Source organism: Tripterygium wilfordii, chromosome 12 (assembly GCF_013401445.1).
Source record: "Tripterygium wilfordii isolate XIE 37 chromosome 12, ASM1340144v1, whole genome shotgun sequence".
NCBI lineage: Eukaryota > Viridiplantae > Streptophyta > Magnoliopsida > Celastrales > Celastraceae > Tripterygium > Tripterygium wilfordii.
Genome location: NC_052243.1, coordinates 2862191 through 2880176, shown reverse-complemented (window position 1 = coordinate 2880176; position 17986 = coordinate 2862191). Strand labels below are relative to the sequence as shown.

The following is a 17986-nucleotide window of genomic DNA, read 5'->3' as shown; positions in this document are numbered from 1 at the left end:
TTTCTGATTGGAACAATCATAGAACGATTTGAGACACCAAAGTAGGATTTTGGATCAGTTTTTCTAGTCTGTCCTAACTAACCAACTAATCATAATCCAATCATTAATGAAGAAAGTCTTCAGATGACAGCCACAAGAACCAAAGAAGGATGGGTGCAATTTGCAGTTCTTCACAAAACAACAAAAGATAAAGACATATCTTTGGAAGCACAAAGGACTAAAGAATTCATCAAACAAAGATTTTGCACTATCCATCTCAAAATACAAGCTAGCATTCATATAAGCTAATATATCATCATCATCCGAGCCTTCATCTCAAAAGTTTAGAGTCAACTACATGAGTCTAAGAAAACATCACTGGAAATCCATCACAAATAAGCTAATGCCTAATATATACAGCAATATTTACAAAGTGCAAGTGAGATCACAATTCCCACAGCCAATCAACTTTTGTTGGGTTTTGGGTTTTTCTTACATCTAAAATACCCAAAGAAGAAGAAGAATTTTATAGCCTTAGCCTTTTGAGTTTGATCATTGGATACAGTTTCTTAACTCAGTTCATGAACTGAAAAGTCTCAAGTCATTACATAGCCTCATTAACAATATAATGATCCATCAGCATCTCTATCAATGAACTGATTAAAATGCTTGAAAAGATTAAACCTTTTAGGATAGAGCAGATTCTTCTTCATCTGTTACTAAGACAAATGAACAAGTACTTTCAAAAACACAAGCTTCCACAAAGATAAGAGTTAGTCTGCTTAATCAAACACAAGCATCCTCCATCAAAACCAACCAAATTGACATACTAATCCATTAAGGATTGAAGGATTATGAAGCTTTTCAAAAATATCTTCAAATACTGACCTAACTACCATAAAGGCCCTGGTGCTTCTAATGACAACATCAATTCAACAGCCAGAGTGTCGGAAAATTGAAACCTTCAGTGCAGAAACTTCGGTGTCAATAAGCTCGAAGACACAAACATCCCCTACTTGCAAAGCATTATCCCTGATGAATGCTCCACTTCCCCGCACAATCTTGCCTGTGTTTGATTTGTAGAATGCAAGCCTAACAGGCCATGATTTATCTTCAACTATAAGCATCGTGTCCATCGACTGCTGCTTCATATACTTGCTTACAAACATCTTTGGTACATGCTGCAAAAAGCAACCAATGTGAATATCATCAAACGTAAACCTGATTACAGACATGCATGTTTAAAGGCACAAAATGAAAGAATCAGCTGAGGACAATTTTATGTACATGGATGGCGTTTATTCAGGTAGATAATATACTCAGTTTTCTCCATTTTATAATATATTTTGCAATGGAAAAACTTACCAATCCACTTTTACCATGAGCATAACCTGGTTGAATGAAGACCTTGAAATAAGGATTTTCAGATTTGAAACCATTAGCTCTCTGGACAGCTTTGGTAATTTTCTGAGATCTCGGTACCCATTTTCCCTCATCAGCTCCCGTGTCTTTACTTTTCAGACCAGTAGAAGTTTCTCCACCATCTAATCCTTTTCGAAGGAAAGTTTTAAGTCCATATATTAGTGTTCTCCTCATTACTAGAACAAATCAAGCACTTTATATGGTATAAGAAAACAACATGATTGCAATTCGTACCAAATTGTTGCGCGGTTGTCCTCTTCTTCGAACGAGGACATGGAACTGGTGATCTTGCTCTCAATCTATGGTTTATGGTGAAGTTATCCGACATTTCAACAGAGACGTCATCTTCATTTCTTCCCATTTTGGGCTCTCTGGATGGTTCCCCCACATGTTTATGTTTAGGCTCCTTACAGTAGTAGATCTCGGTGGCACTCTTGTCGAATACAAGTACATTGAATTTGCTATTTCCATTGTATTCACATACCAACAAGTGGCCGTACTCCAGAGAATAATAATCCGCGAATTCACGCCATCCATTTTCAAAACAAACATGGCCATCATGTTTAGACAATTCTACATGCCAATCTGCACCACTTGGGACACTAAGGAGCACTGAGTTTGGTAGGCTGTTGCCATATTTTCTCACAAACTTTCTTGGTATCTCCTAGTAGGAAATGAAAACCCAAAATCACGCACATGTAAATTCGCTGATATATTAGACAAAAAAAAAAAAACTTCAAAGCAAAAATCTATATAGTATTATCTGAAGATAAATTGGGAAGAGAACACAACACTCACAAAAGAGACTGAAAAAGAAGGGGAAAAACTTCAAAGCAAAAATCTATATAGTATTATTTGATGGTATTTGACAAATATGTTAAGCAGTTTTCCATGACATAATTGAAGGGAAAAGATTGATGCCTGCAAGTTTTGATTCTCAGAGAGTGTTTTCAAGAATGATGATGAAGAAATGGGGTCTCTTAGATGCTAAGACGGACTCTTAAAAAAGCCACGAAACTTTTACTCCTTTGATAGGTAACATGGATTCTCTCAAACAAAATCATAGGCTAAGAAGTCCATCCAACCCAGAAGCGTTTAAACTTAACTATAAAAAGTAATAATGAAGAGACAAAAATTCTTACAAGCTTTCCTTCTCGAATGGTTTTGTCAAGGATTATCTTGAAGAAATGGGGCTTATGGGATGTAAAGAACCCATGACTATCATCATCATCACCACCTCTTGGGCTGGTAGAACCCATGGCTTAGCAGCTCCAGAGTAACGTACCTCTTGAATATGGTCTCTGTGAGAACCCTGATCAGATGAAAGCGAACATTACACCGAGTATAAACGAATAAATAGAGAAAAAAAATTAAGAATTAGTGAAATCCGCCTTGGAAATAATGCTGGAAAATAATGAAGATAGTAAAATCAAACGCTGAAAAATACCCACCCATAAAGGATAATAAAACGCTTCGGAAATAATGTAGTAAAACCGCTTCGGTAATAATGAAGGAAGTTTGAATGAAACGGCTGGGTTGATTGAATTGCAAGCAGCGAATGACACCATTGACGAACTGGCTGATAAAGAGAAGCAATTTCAATTTTCAAATGAAAAAGACAGAGAGATTATACAGATAATCGTTTTTAACTTCAGAAAAATCCTTCAATTTGAAACTCAAGTATTACTTATACAAGACATCTCTCATCTACTATAACCATATTAATAATTAACACAATTAAACATGGATGATAATGATTGAATTCTATTAATTAAAAACTATACCATTCTTGATGCAATTCCACGGCGTAATCAGAAAAAGAAACTAAAATATAATGGCATTAAAAATTGTTACCCATAAACAGAACATAATATTTCAACAATCGCAATAAAAAAAGTATATTAAACTTGTTCCATCAGAATAATATCCCAAGCTAAAATCCGCAAATCAAAACCAATCACAATTATCTAATGCTATACATACATGTACATAAATACAGTTGAGGATTATACAAATCATATATATATATACATATATATATATTCACCATTGATCTATACATGCAACCAGACACCATCCTACACTACCCCGGCATATTTCTTCAGGTGATGCTCGATCTGGCGCTTTGATTACAGAGTGAGGTGTTCTGATGATGTTCCCATCTTCCACAAGCAAAACTGGCACGCGTGGGATGCCGCCTGTCCATGAAGATCCCTTAAGAATCTGCTACTACTTCACTCTCTGCACACAATCAATCAACATTGACATTATTTACAGCGATGTTCGGATTTATAATGACCAGGCATAGCTACTAATCATCTTTCACAACTGCTGCGGCAGTTAGAAATGTACAATACAAGAAGTTGGTATCTCAACAGGTCCAAATGTAAGGGAGTCTTCAAGACTCCAATGCAAGGGAGCTTAGCTACAAGCTCCAAATGTGTTAAATATGACTGTCGTCATGTTGAGTATGATGTAGAGATCTTCCATGTTCTATTTTCTTCATGTTCTTCAGATTCCAACAACATCAACCAACATAGTTTAACTGCGACTCCCAATATACTACATTAACAAAAAAAAAAAAAGAGTATGAAACTTAACTAATGCTAAGGATATTAAAGATCGCAACTCGAGAGTTAAACAAGATGGAATTATATAAGGAATTGCTGCATAAGCTATATGAATAAATGATCTGAGCTTAAAAGGTATTAGCTGAAACAGTATTTAGCTTGCAAAGTATTTTTGTGAACTATTACTAATGCAACCTTTTTAATTTCAAACTTTCATGCAGATAGTGCCTCTTTGAATGTGATCTCATATATTAGTTAGTCTTCCATACAACACATTTATACAGCATATTAACATACCTTCACCACATAATTGTTCAAAACGAGCAACTATGTGCTTCCCATAAGTGTATTTTTTCAAAGCATTAAGATGAACTCTTATACGATCAAGCAGTATCTCCCGCTGTTTGTCGTTGCTTATTTCAAGAATCCTCTGGACCACGTAATTGGCAAACTGGTCCTTCATCATTACCTACAGCACATAGAGAGACAGCCTTCTACTATCAATTATTTCCAAATCAGGCAACTCCCATAAACTCACAAAGTATTGTTTCATAGTTTGCCTTAAATAGATGAAATTCACCAGGACAGATACAATCAGCTTGATTAAAATCATGATTAACAAAAGTAATCCACTAAAAACCGAGTGTTACAGACCTGGCTCTTTAAAAGAAAAGAACAAGACCATGATGGGTTATTTCGTTCAACTGTACTAAGTTGCCTACCCAAAAGTTGGGCTGTATTGTTCGACAAGGGGTAGCCTTCATTTCCATGAAAACACAAACTCCAACAAGAAAGCAACGGCAATGAAATTTTCATTTCTAATCAGAGGAGCTTCCAAGTTATCCATTAAGATTGAACGGTTTTTAGGGCACTCGACTGAAGGCTTTGATGCTGTGAGAAACTGGAACTGGAAGTGGAAGTATTCCTGTTGCTGAATAGTGGTGGTTTTTATAAGAATTTAAATGATAATTTCAAAGGCTATACGAAGCTGGCGATTCTCCTGTCATTGGCTACATAAGCCTTGAGTCTTTGACCAAAGTGAAAATATATTACTAACTTCTTTTTGAGGGAAGGCTATTCAAAGGGGAACAGAAGCATCTCACAGATTCCCAGTTCAGCAGCTTGAAATGCAGGAATAAAGAAATTAATGTTCCCAAGTCAAGACCATCACCTTCAAGGCCTTGATCACTTCTGCTACCACTCTTGAGTCTTGACGCAGAGCTTGCAAGACATTAGATGAGAAATTTCAGCATATTTTTCTTGCTTATAGCGCCCAAATGGTCCTGTTTTTCACTATGGTTTGGCTAAGTATATGATTACAAAATGACGAATAAGTTCAATTGGCAATTTATTACCCGTCTCTAATGTCATATTACCAAAAGGTGAGTCCGGAGATAGACTCTTAGAACAACATAATATTTGTAAGAAAGTTTGTCCTGGTTTAAACATTCTTCCCGTTTCCTATGTGATTCAAGTCACCAGCCATTATTTTCTTGACTATGTAATATATTCATTCGGTTTGATCCGTTCATATCCCAAACTGGCAAATAACAAAACCCCAACCAACCCTCTGGGGAGCATGCACCCACCGAAAAAACTGGCTTCAACTACAATCTAAATTCAAAAACTTCTATTGCATGTCATTGGCTTGGTAGAATCAACTCTTTTTCACATTAAAAAAAAAAAATTATCCCAAAGGCCTAATAGCTTAATGGCATTTCAGTATCTTCAATAAAGTGCATTTGGGCGCATGAAAACACTAGCTAATAGGGGAAAAAATGTTATTCAAGAATTATTGATGATTTGTCCATTTTTTTCATACCCGTCTTACTCCACAGCTTTAGGTCCTATCCACAAGAAGAGATAAAACTGGGCCAGAAGACCAAATAACAGACGCAACTAGTTTACTACAAACTGATTTTTTTTCATCATAGTAATGGTCTAATACTAGATCTCAAGTATACTGACAGATCTAAAAGTAAGTATTGGCCAGTAACATAGCTATAGGCCACATTGGTTGATTCTTTTATCAGGGTGGGGGCCAAAACGACCCTTATCTATGGTATATAACTACAAGGAACATTTATTAGTGCACGTCAAACTACTTTGGTCTAAAATCTAACCCAGGCCGAGACTAGACAAAAATATATAGATTTTACTTGGCTTAACCTCAATTAAATCAAGCCCAAGAAGCATCTGAATGTAAAATCGTCAGCTAACCTAAAAATCATGCTATCAGGTGATAAGCAGATGATTTTTCACGTACCAATAAATTGTCATTCTCCTCAGACTGCCCAATTATCTCCTCGATCAAAAGTTCACGTTCAGCTGCATCACCGTACTCTAGACATTTTTCAACAACATTTGATGCATATTTGTGTTGACTCATCTGTACAACCTTTCCAGTCAATTTGCTGACAATTAATCTTCTTTCATGGGGCTTTCCCCTCTCCAAAACATGCTGCAAACAGGACAAATGATCTTAAAATTAGATTCAGAAGGGTCATCAGAAGGATAAAGTAAACAGAAGGGAAAGGATAAAGAGAGAAGAAAAATAAGAAAACACCCAAATAGATATAACACGAGGAATTTTATAATTTTGCACCCACATCCAAAAAAAATTGGTGGTAACATATGGAGAAATGATAGGCACCATGCAAAGAAAATGCAGATCCAGGCCAATAAATAATTCACAAACAATGCACACACACACATAAGCAAAGCTCAGCTAATGTTAATTTCAGGGCAGAGTCATTTGTGATAGTAAACTTACAACATAGTAGTTTGGCCACAAGAAACAGGGAAAAATTTGCTTCAGTGCGATCTATGAGTAACATGTCGAAACTACAGAATTAGGTCTGTAATGTGAAGGGTAAAATTGCATATATTTTCCCTTGCCAAACCCCCACCACTGCAAAGCGGATGCCCTTTCCTTTTTTCATTTATTCTGACCACATAATGTAAACATTATAGAACAGAGATAGCAAGGATCAGGCAGACCTCACTGATGATTCTACCCTCCCTTTTCCTCCCTATACAATTTATTCCCCCAACGTAGCGATTTTTTTGCCATTTTTCACTTGATTTAAAGAAATATAATCAGGGGATCTGGCATGTTTATCACCATGCTGTGTACACCCATTGCAAAACTTCTAGGTGCAGGCAATCTAAAGAGACACAGGATCATATAAAACAACGCAAGGTCTAAGAAGGAAGCTTCTATAGATCCAAGCTACAATTGACCTTTTTTACTGACTAACCTTGCTACAACAAGAATCACTGAAGTTTAGAAGTGAATGGCTTGACTGGGAAACACATTACATGGTTGTCATAACTTTGAAGCACCTGGACTATTCCCATTTGCATATGTAAAGAACAAATGTAAGAACATGCAGAGAGAGGAAAGCATGGAGAGGAGAAGCTAATAAATCTAAAATAAAGAATCAAAACACAAATTCTACACTGAGTAGAAGTTGAATTAGTGAAAGGAATAATGGAACAGAACAAAGCAAAAGACATCAACCTGTGTGACATAGTTGCCATACTGGTCTTGAGCGAGAAGTGAAGCAGATTCCAGTATTTCATCAACAATACATCGAGTTTGTTGCTTATCTGAACAATGCTCCAAGACTCTCTTAAGAGAAATCAAAGAAATAATAGTTTCAGCAACATGATAAACAAAACATACGTTGGTCTGACGCAACAAAGAAATTGGTTGACAACACTAAATTAGTGTTAGTTCCTGTACACCCAGAAAACCATGTCTTTTACCTGAATGACGCGGCAGCCATAGGGATGACTAGAAAGTGTTGCAACTTGACCTCTAAAAGCCGAAATAATAAATCCAATATTTTCTGAAGGTACACATTCTATGCACTTTTGTATAACATGATTTCCATTCTGATCACGCACACATCTCATAACATGCCCATCAAGCTCACGGACAAGTTTCATCTTCTGATCAAGTTGAATCACTTCAAGGGCCTAGTACAAGCAATGAAAGATAAAAGTGAAGAAACGGGAGGGGAAGAGAGGCAGCTCATACAGAAGACTGGATAAAACAAATGCAGCAGCTTTTCCAGAATAATTTAAGTAAACAACATGATAGGTTATTAACAAGAATCTCGCTATTCAAATGCTAGTTAAGTGTGCTTCATCTGTAAACTGGGTCAATAAAAGAATGTACTCACATGCTCATGAAAAGAGCTTGAATGTGAAAGTACAAATTATGCAAAAATAAATAAATAATTAGGCATGCATATACATATGGAAAGATCTAGCCTCCCCAAGGACTCAACCAAGTATCGGATAATTGCATTATAACCATATTTTATTTCAAAAAAAAATAACCCCAACATTGGGAGATCATAAACTATGTAAAATAATTAACGTTGCATTGGGTCTCAAGTAATACAACAATCCTCTCCAACAAGGAAGATCCAATGATAAGAGAAACTTTGCAAAGGGAAGTTTTGAAACTTACAACAAAAGGCATCACATCCTCTACCCCATCAAATTTTTTTTGGGGAGGTTGCAGACAGACACAAATTTTCTAATCCAGAAGCAAGAGTGTCTATTGTTCCTCTCCTCACGGCACAGAATGCATTTCTACAATTGATCAATACAATCTAGAACTTTTCTGTAAAAAGCAGATAATCGATTATATGACTGCATTTACCACGAAGTTTCAAACCTTACCTTCTGTATCACACGACAGCCATACATCTGTAAACAAAAAGGTAACATCTGTCCAGCAAGATGATTGGCAAGCTCCTCTCTTTGCCCAGGACTTCCATGTTCAAAGAACTGAAACAAAAAAACAATCACCACTCAATAACAACCCAATGAGGCAGTTCACAAATCTAGCACAGTGACTTTACTGAAAACCAAAAAAAAATTAAGAAGAAAACTTGTAAAAGTATCATACCTTTTGAATAACATAATTTCCAAAAACATCTGTAATTAATTTGGAAGCATGTGGAACAAGTTCTTTGAAAACAGAAATCTTGTCTTCAACACTGCAGTGTTCCAATTTCTGCTGAATAAATCTACTTCCATGTTGATCGACACTGTAGGTAAATGTATATTTTAAGTTAGTAATAGTCATACTAGTGAAGACAATCACATAATGTAAATGCAAACAAAACTAACGCAATATACAACATTGCCTGAATTCAACTATTCGCCCTGCTATGTCAGAGAGTTCAAATTTTCCAGCATTGCTTGATTTCAGTTCTTCAAGAAAAGAATGCCTTTTTGGGGCTTGAAAAGTGTTCAATCCCCTCTGTACATGATATTCAGAATACGGTCCAGAAGTTCTGGTTGAAACTTGAGGAAACCTTATTTCATTTCGCCGACCTAAATGATTTATTCCACCAACAGGAGATGATGGCAGTACAGGACTAGAAAGAGGTGAGGCTGGGAACTGTGTCATGAGACCCATGCTTGGTGGACCTCCATAATAACTACCAATGCTAGTTCCCATTTTCCCTGAGTTATAAATGCTTGGACTCCCATTTGTTCGAGGCCGAAATTTCTGATCATTGATATAAGCAGGAAAAGCTGACTCTTTCTGGAGGAAAAAAGGATCAATCTGGCCTCCAGTTACACCACCTGAAGCCAGGCGAACCTGCTGAACTGAAGCACCATGTGCATCGCCAAATGGATGTTGAAAGTAATGCATATGCAAAGGGTCGACAAAAGAAGGTTGTAGCATAAATCCCTGCTGTCCATAGAACTTGTCTAGATGCTGTAAATCACCTGCATGTGGGAAGCTTTCTCCACTTGAAACACCAGCAATTTGACCATCAAAATTTTGACCAGAATTAGCATCAAATGGTATAGGAATTGCACCATGTGAGGTGTATCCAGCCATTAATGGGGGAAGGTATGCAGAATTTAGGGCATAACCACCCACTGTGTATTGCGAAGCATAAAAGGCAGACTGATGAAAATTTGGGTAAACTGGACTTCCTGACGTCATATATGGTGACTCATACAGAGGGGTAGCCAATCCAGAAGAATGTAATGATGGTTGTACCTCAGTGGGAAAAAATGTAGAATGGGAATTAGGATTTTGTTCTTCGCCACTCTCTGAATAATTCAATTCTTGAGAAATCACTTCAGCAGGGACTCCCTGGGCCAGATAAGGATTTCCTTCTTGTTGAGACTGATGGTATGGCGACATATTCTTCCCATGAGATTGTGGCTCTTCTTGTTTATTTCTAGTAACCAAATCTGATTGAGCTCCACCTCTAGTTGATGCAATGCCCTCCAAATCCCCATCTGTAGTATTTTGATCATCCTCTTGTGGCATTGGCGACCCGGTAATACATGTTGAGCCTGGAAAGACGTTACAAGGTCATTATTCAATCTCAACTAAATTGCATGTAAATCCAGATCACATAAGTTTATAGATGCATCATCTGAACCTGAATTGGACTCTGGAACTTTTGAAATGTTAATAGAGGAAATATTCAATGAAATTGCATGGAGATCATGATCAATCACTTCTTCTGTTGCATGGCTTGAAGGACGCGACAGACTGTAAACAGGTGAAGGGGTACGAGGGAAGTCCTCCTATAAATTGAACGAAAAGAAACTATCAGCTCAAGGCAACATGAAAAAGAAACATATAAATATTCAATAACTCAAAGTGATTTGAAGAGCACTCATTGTTACCCACCCGGCGTGAAAACTAGAAGCTAACCCAAAATCTCAGTACCCATTTCACAAAAAGAATGCAATAACATAGGCAACGAGCTTCTTCACATAGGTGTTGTACCACAACATTATTTAGCTAACGAGGTAGGAAAGAAATTCATACCTGTATGAGGTCAACCAAACTTTTATGAAGACCAGCCAAACTTGTGTTCTGTCCATGCATAAGAGCATGATTATTCTCTGAGCACCTGCCCAAAGTTTGCCTGGGAGATTGATCATCCTCAGGCTCCTCCTTATGAGTTGAAAGGACAACCCTAGACGGTTTTAAGGATCTGTCCCCACTGTCATCTACAGAACATGACCAATTACTTCCTAGACCACCTACACGATGCACTAGGAACCGATTCTCCAGTGGGATAAGAGGCTGAGGGAGCCTTGGGTTTAAGTTGACATTAGAAGAGTAATATGCAACATATGCAGGGTCGGAGCGCAGTTGTTCCTCTGAATCATAATTTTGGATGGAACTACTTATATTTGCCAAGCCGGAATTCATATCAGTGTTTTGTTGAGCTAAAAGGTTCTCTATAGCAGCATATGCTCCCTCCATACTTGGTGGTGCACTACCACTTCGATTAGGAAGCATGCCCATTTGATCTGCACGGAATCTATGCCCCTTCAAAAGTAAACCCAATTCCTCTGCTGCCAAATCTTTCAATGGTACTCTAAAAATTGGAGTATCATTGCTGGAGGACCAGTTTCCAGATCTGCCACTTTCCACCAACCTCATAGGGCTCTCAGTTGCCATGCCAATTAGTCAAAGATAAGCAGATCTTTCCCGAGAACAATGGCATTCACATTATTTCCTGCAAAGCAGATCCAAGCCATCTCAGTAGCTAACCAACCTAAAGCAAATAAACCAGTAATATAGCATCATAAGATAAGACTATGTCCCCAAATGACCATCTTAGTATCCATTAATAAGATAATGCTTGTGCCACCCATTTCGCCTCTGCTAGTATATAGGATCATAAGAAACCAGCGATTATGTTTAGCCAAATTTCTTGCTCTGAACACAGGTTCTGTCAAAAATTAGTTATGAATAGTGACATTCTATGAACTGAAAAGAATTATCACCTCTGCAGCTAAAAAAAATAAGTCATCAATCACTGACTACTATATTTAAGCGATACTTCATATGGATAAATAAAATAAGTGATACTTCATAATGATAGGTAAAGGATAACATAAACAAATCAAAAATATAAGTCATTAATCACTGAGTACTATATTTGAGTGATACTTCATATAGATGGATAAAATAAGTAATACTTCATAATGATAGATAAAGGATAACTTAAACAAATCAAAATTACATTATGGGGCACTAAACCTTAACAATGATACTGATAGAGAAACTACAAGATAACTCTTTACATTACATGGGAAGAACCATTCCATCTTCCCAAATTTTTTTTACTGGGGGGCATATTGAATAGAAATAGTAACCCTAGACTACTAAAATGGGGCCATCACCAAAGTAATAACATGTTTTTAAAAATATTCCATGAGAAAAAGGCCTACAAAAATTGTAGAGCTTTATTTTTCTTAACAGAAACAAAAAGAATTGAAGGGGGCAAAAAAAGTGGGTGACCTTGCTTCACAGTATTTAAACACATCACTATTGTTATTGCGTATATGCTCATTACAAATTACTGAGATGCAAATGCCACTCCTAGAACAAGATGGCACCTAGAGCAAAACATTACATGGAAAAAACAAGCCTACGCTATTGTGCATTCATATTGACTTGCAGCTCTATCAAACAAATATAAACAAGGAAACATCAAGCAAAGATTCACATAATCACATCTCTTCCACGTTTCATAGCATTTTGTGAGCTCTCATTAATACACATCAGCAAATTCCACTGGAGAATGCCTGTCACGTTCTTGATATGAGTCATCCATTTCTCCATTGAACCCCTGTTCCTACTTAGTATCATGATGGCACCACAGTGCCATCAATTTAATGACTTGTGTGAAAAACATTTTGTTTATTCCACCTAAACACAGACAGCAAATCCTCACATTCTACTAGATAAGTTTCATTACAATGACAGAAGAAAAAGTAGCAGGTGCTGTGATCTAGTCTTATGCATTCATATTTCTCACAATGCTCCCTAAATCAAATATCATCTATCTTCTTCCGCTTACCAAACTTCCATACGCCCTTTATTTTGCTGTTTTTCCAGTTGTCCTTGACCTAGTTCTGACTGACATTTTAAAGATGCACTAAACGTCAGTCTTTTGACCAAATACATCCTACAATTCTGTTAATTAGCATCAGATCACTTCAAAAGTACCAGAAATCCATTTTGCGAACTGACAAGCAATAGAAAAAAAAATCAAGCACCCTGAGTCAAAGTACGTCTTGTCCCCTTAGCCATCCATGAGACCAATTATAAGGTAATAAGTTCACAACCATCACATAACAAGCGTACAGTGTGTACCTTATGAAAAGAAGTTGGTTCCAGAGACTATTAAGAACATTATGGTCCCTCAGGTTCAAATAAATATGGTAAGAGGCACTGGAGAAGAGATTCCAAAAGCATTGCCAAATCAAGTCTTGGACCAAAACCTGGGTTGCCACTCATGCCAACATTTGCTTCCCATAAAAAATGCTAGTTAAGCCTGAGCCTAGAAAGCCACACACCTCTTAAAACAAATCTATGCCTATGGTCCCATTTTTCCCTTTCATGAGCATTGAGCACATTAGCACTCAGCATGACTTTTATTTTCTACCCTTTATCACCACCAGCAAATGAAACAAACAAATTCCATGTCGTAGGTTTGTACATTCAAAAGGGAAAAAGGAAGTCACAGACCAATATGAGTTACTGCATAATGCAGCAGCCCCCAGGGAGCAGATGAGTTGATCAGAGGTTATTTGGGTCTCTTTTTCATGAAAGAAACCAGACTTCACTGATGCTTGGGATAAGTGTCTGGTTCTAGCGGACAGGGTTTTGCAAATGAACTACAGAATATGCAGACTTTTAACATTTTATTGACCAAAGACCCTCAGCACCCAGTCACAAAATATTTGATAGATGAACTGTCACTCTATTTTGCCTTCCACGCTCCACTCTCAATTCTCTATTATGAGCATCAATCGATGCAGACACACGATCTCATTGTTATTTTGAAAAAAAATCTCTTCTCCACATTTATTACATAACTTATCTGTTCCAAACTCAAGCGCACAAAGTATAGGAATTCATTTTCAATGCATTTGCAACTCAAAACCATATTTGAAAAAGTGAAATATTTCCATACGTAATTTGCTTCAGAACAGGATCTACTAATAATAGTCGCAGGGAGGCATCATCCTGCTGAAAAAATACTTGACGATACAGCAGTCCAACACAAGGAAAGAGCCAATCTTTTTAGCACAAACCACACAAGCCAATCGCAAACTACTAAACCCTGTTTCTGCTAAGTAATAAACCCCAACCACCAAATATTGGAAAAACCCAAAGTAATCCATTGACTAAAAAGCCACAGAAACCAAATCTTCCCCATAGAGATTTCCAACAACTCGATCACAATCACAATCGCAACTGCATATGATTATCGGTAATAAAATACATACACACATACATACATATTTATGCTTGTATCACATATATACATACATATATTTGTATAAGAAACACAGAATTCTTGAAAATCTCACCTCAGAGTTTGAGACAAAATCCACGAGTCAGTTGAAAGGGGTCTGCAAATACCAATACCAAGGAGTCAGTGAGAGAGTCAGAAGACAGAGAATTTGCGTGTTCTTGCTTTGGAAAAGCCCTTCAGCGCGAACAGGGGACCAAGAAATTAGAGACTTTTTTTTTTAATTAAAGTAATAAATAATTTATTTATATGAAATGACAAAACTAGCACTAGAATATTAAAATGAGAATGCTAAGGTTTGATTGTAATAGTTGAGATGTAGTCGGGGTATTTTCGTACTTACAGTAGGCTTGAAGGAGGTCAAGCTTGGACACGCGCTCGTCTCAAGTTTCCCTAAACAACAACAGAAATGACACGTGGTCGTTTTGGTATTGCTGACATCAATGCAATGTTATGTTTGTCAAAAATATTTGGTTAGGAAATATATTTCTGATCTTGCCAATCCTTTTCTAACATATTATATGTCTTGTTTTCGTTCAATCATTAGTAGGGAACGGAAAAATCTCAAGTTTGGCACTCCGCCTTACGGATTCTAGCAGTGGAGAAGGATGCAAAATAATAATATTTTTCAGATAAATACGTGTGGGTTCGAAGAGAATTTAAAGCGCACAATACCTTAACTGGATTGAAATGTTAGGATAAGAAAATTTGATTTCTACATCCACAAACCGATTCAACCAAACAAGCAGCACTGCTTTGGTGATCTACTATCATATACATATCATTTGTGCTGTTAAATTCACATGGGAGTTGCGATCTACTATGGCTTATTTTTTGTGGTTGTATTTTTGCTAATTCTGGAGGTGATCTATTTGAGATCATTCATTAGTCTAAGAATATGTTTTGAGAGTTTATTCCCAATTAATTAAAAGAATAATGCTTGAGACCCTCCAAAAAGTGACCTCATTTAATGTGAAGTGGACCTTATATGTGTCTTTAATTAATGACTATTGTAATGCCACATAGATTTGGAGAATTTTTGGGGATCAAATTTTGAGGATTCCTAACATTATCCTAATTAAAAACTTGACGTTGTTTCTACACTTAAAAAAATTATGTTGTTTTGGTGGTTAAAACTTGTGATTTTCAAATCAAATTGTTTTGAAAAAGGGCTTGACCTACAAGGCCGGCCAGACCCGGCCCTTGGACACTTAGCTTGTTGGACCAGTGGTTGAGTTTCGAACTCAACGAGCAACCCTGCCCAGCCCACGAAACTCGCGGGCCAGCCCATGGATATACCATTTTGGTTTAATGCACGACTTACTTAATTTTAAAATTTTATATATATGGAGTAAATAAGAAATACTTTGAAGCAAAATTGCGATTGAAGTCTAAAATCTGAAATTCTCCTTCGATCTCCGTCTGTCTGCGATTAAAGAAGCCGACGAAGCAGCCTCGCCCACACCCGAACTAAATCATCGAAGGCAAGCTTTCCATTGATTTTTCTGTTCTCTCTCTCCATGTCAATGTGGTGTTTACAAACACATATTGTTTTCCTCGTTCTTAGTCGCAATCAATATTTTGTGTTTTTGTAATTAAATGATGTGTTATTTGCTTTTTGAGTGCAAAAATTCAATCATTGAATCGTATGTTATGAAAATAAATTGCTGACAGAGCTTGATTCACTGGGATTTTTTATTCTTTGTTCAGGAGCTTCTTTATAATTCTGTGGTTTGATTGGTCTTTAATGATAATTTCAGTTTAAGGTCTATGCACTGTTATATTTCTTGCTTACTTACCGTGTAGTCTGAGGAGGCACTTGTGCGGTCAAAGGGTTCACCTTTAATTTCTTCTTAACCCAATTTTATTTTGTAGTTATGCTTGCTTTGAAATTTTAAATGCTTACTATCCTCCATTTTTCTATCAGCAGCCATGGCTGAAGAAGCGGGGATGTTTACAGTTCCTCAAACCATCGGTACTGTTTTGTGTTGCAAATGTGGTATCCCAATGGCGCCAAATGCTGCCAATATGTGCGTGAAATGTTTACAATCGGAAGTTGATATCACAGAAGGTTTACAGAAGCATGTGATTATTCTGCATTGCCCCGAGTGTGATAAATACCTGCAGCCGCCGAGAACTTGGATTAAAGCGCAGTTAGAGTCAAAGGAGCTGTTGACCTTTTGTGTTAAGAGGGTGAAAAATTTGAACAAGGTCAAGTTAGTGCATGCAGAGTTTGTTTGGACTGAACCCCACTCTAAGAGGATCAAGGTTAGGCTGAGAGTTCAGAAAGAGGTTCTGAATGGTGCAATACTTGACCAAACATGCATTGTTGAGTATGTCCAGCAGGAGCACATGTGTGAATCTTGCACAAGGGTTCAGGCCAATCCTGATCAGTGGGTTGCTTCTGTGCAACTCCGTCAACATGTGTCTCACAGAAGAACCTTTTATTATCTGGAGCAGCTGATTCTGAAGCATGATGCTGCTGTTCGTGCCATTAAAATCAAGCTGATGGATCAAGGTATTGATTTTTTCTTCGGTAATCGCAATCATGCTGTGAAATTTGTGGAATTTTTGGGTAAGGTTGCCCCCATTCGGAGTCGCCATGACAAACAGCTTGTCTCACATGATTCTAAGAGCAATAACTATAATTACAAGTACACTTTCTCTGTTGAAATATCACCAATCTGCCGTGAGGATTTGATCTGTCTTCCACCAAAGCTTGCTGGTAGTATTGGAAATATTGGTCCTCTTGTGATCTGCACAAAAGTGACACACAGCATTGCTTTGCTAGATCCATTCACTCTAAGACATTGTTTCTTGGATGCGGAAAAATATTGGAGGGTATCTTTTAAGTCCCTATTCACTAGCAGACAGCTTGTGGAATACATTATATTGGACTTGGAGCCTATTTCTTCTGAAGTTAATGTTGGTGAATCAAAGTATGTTCTAGCTGAATGCCAAGTGGCTCGTGTGTCGGATTTTGGGAAGAATGATACAATTTTCAATATAAGAACACACCTAGGTCATCTATTGAAACCTGGGGATTACGCTCTTGGTTATGACTTATATAATGCTAATAGTAATGATATTGACTTCGACAAGCACAAGCGTCTCAACCTTCCGGAAGCAATTTTGATGAAGAAGAGCTATGAAGAGAAGCGCCAGGAGAAACATGGGAAGGCACGTCCATATAAACTGAGGTCTATTAACATGGATGTTGATGAATCCCAGAGTAGAGCTGAGCAAGAAAAAATGAGCTCTGAGTATGAACAATTCTTGAGAGATTTGGAGGAGAATCCTGAGATGAGGTTCAATATATCGTTGTACCGTAACAAAGAATACCAGCCTTCGGAGATTGCATCCATGACTGATGGAGAAGATCTACCTTCTGTCCCTCTTGAAGAGTTGATGGCTGATCTTGATATAAGTGATGAGGAAGATGTGGACGAGAGCATGAGAGAGTGACAAGAATTTTGGTCTGCTTAACAGTTTTGGTTTGTGAGTAGGAGTGTCTTTATATCATTAGTTACTTTGTACTCTTAAATATTTGTATGATTTTGGCTTTCGTTATTCGAAAAAGCAATATGTTTCCATATGACCATCTGGATTGGTACTTGTTCATGCATAATTTCTTGATTTGTATCCCCATCAATAAGCAGGTTTGAGTATGGTGATATT

The 17986-nt window shown here is 37.3% G+C and overlaps 3 protein-coding genes across 4 annotated transcripts; 1 reads left to right on the top strand and 2 right to left on the bottom strand.

The window, feature by feature from the left end:
* Positions 1-683: 683 nt before the first annotated feature.
* Positions 684-2707, bottom strand: LOC120010618 (B3 domain-containing transcription factor VRN1-like). The gene is made up of 4 exons (XM_038861400.1): positions 2544-2707; positions 1636-2065; positions 1345-1529; positions 684-1160 (listed from the first exon to the last, which is right to left on the bottom strand). Exons 1-4 carry the CDS (start codon positions 2658-2660, stop codon positions 912-914), a joined length of 981 nt encoding a protein of 326 aa, XP_038717328.1. The 5' UTR covers positions 2661-2707; the 3' UTR covers positions 684-911.
* A 526-nt stretch (positions 2708-3233) lies between these two features.
* LOC120010617 (pumilio homolog 5-like) lies at positions 3234-14493 on the bottom strand. Its single transcript, XM_038861399.1, has 11 exons — positions 14367-14493; positions 10798-11497; positions 10403-10550; positions 9140-10313; positions 8899-9040; positions 8670-8777; positions 7743-7955; positions 7495-7605; positions 6238-6432; positions 4269-4440; positions 3234-3642 (listed from the first exon to the last, which is right to left on the bottom strand). The coding sequence occupies exons 2-11, from the start codon at positions 11437-11439 to the stop codon at positions 3617-3619; spliced, it is 2931 nt and encodes a 976-aa protein (XP_038717327.1). The 5' UTR covers positions 11440-11497; positions 14367-14493; the 3' UTR covers positions 3234-3616.
* Positions 14494-15667: 1174 nt separating this feature from the next.
* Positions 15668-17984, top strand: LOC120011075 (60S ribosomal export protein NMD3-like). 2 transcript variants are annotated; one of them, XM_038862110.1, is made up of 2 exons: positions 15668-15792; positions 16239-17984. In XM_038862110.1, the coding sequence occupies exon 2, from the start codon at positions 16241-16243 to the stop codon at positions 17771-17773; it is 1533 nt and encodes a 510-aa protein (XP_038718038.1). In that variant the 5' UTR covers positions 15668-15792; positions 16239-16240; the 3' UTR covers positions 17774-17984. The 2 variants fall into 2 exon arrangements, with proteins under 2 accessions (XP_038718038.1, XP_038718039.1); XM_038862111.1 differs by having other exon boundaries at positions 15676-15792; positions 16236-17984.
* Positions 17985-17986: the final 2 nt, after the last annotated feature.

Bases quoted from the DNA above. Each gene is read 5' to 3' on its own strand.
- LOC120010618 (XM_038861400.1), bottom strand. From the start codon at position 2,660: ATGGGTTCTACCAGCCCAAGAGGTGGTGATGATGATGATAGTCATGGG. The intron at 2,066-2,543 runs GTAAGAATTTTT...ATTTCCTACTAG, and splicing joins CCATTCGAGAAGGAAAGCTT to GAGATACCAAGAAAGTTTGT. The intron at 1,161-1,344 runs GTAAGTTTTTCC...TGCTTTTTGCAG, and splicing joins CTCATGGTAAAAGTGGATTG to CATGTACCAAAGATGTTTGT.
- LOC120010617 (XM_038861399.1), bottom strand. From the start codon at position 11,439: ATGGCAACTGAGAGCCCTATGAGGTTGGTGGAAAGTGGCAGATCTGGA. The intron at 9,041-9,139 runs GCAATGTTGTAT...ATTTACCTACAG, and splicing joins GGGCGAATAGTTGAATTCAG to TGTCGATCAACATGGAAGTA. The intron at 8,778-8,898 runs GTATGATACTTT...TTTTTGTTTCAG, and splicing joins GAAATTATGTTATTCAAAAG to TTCTTTGAACATGGAAGTCC.
- LOC120011075 (XM_038862110.1), top strand. From the start codon at position 16,241: ATGGCTGAAGAAGCGGGGATGTTTACAGTTCCTCAAACCATCGGTACT.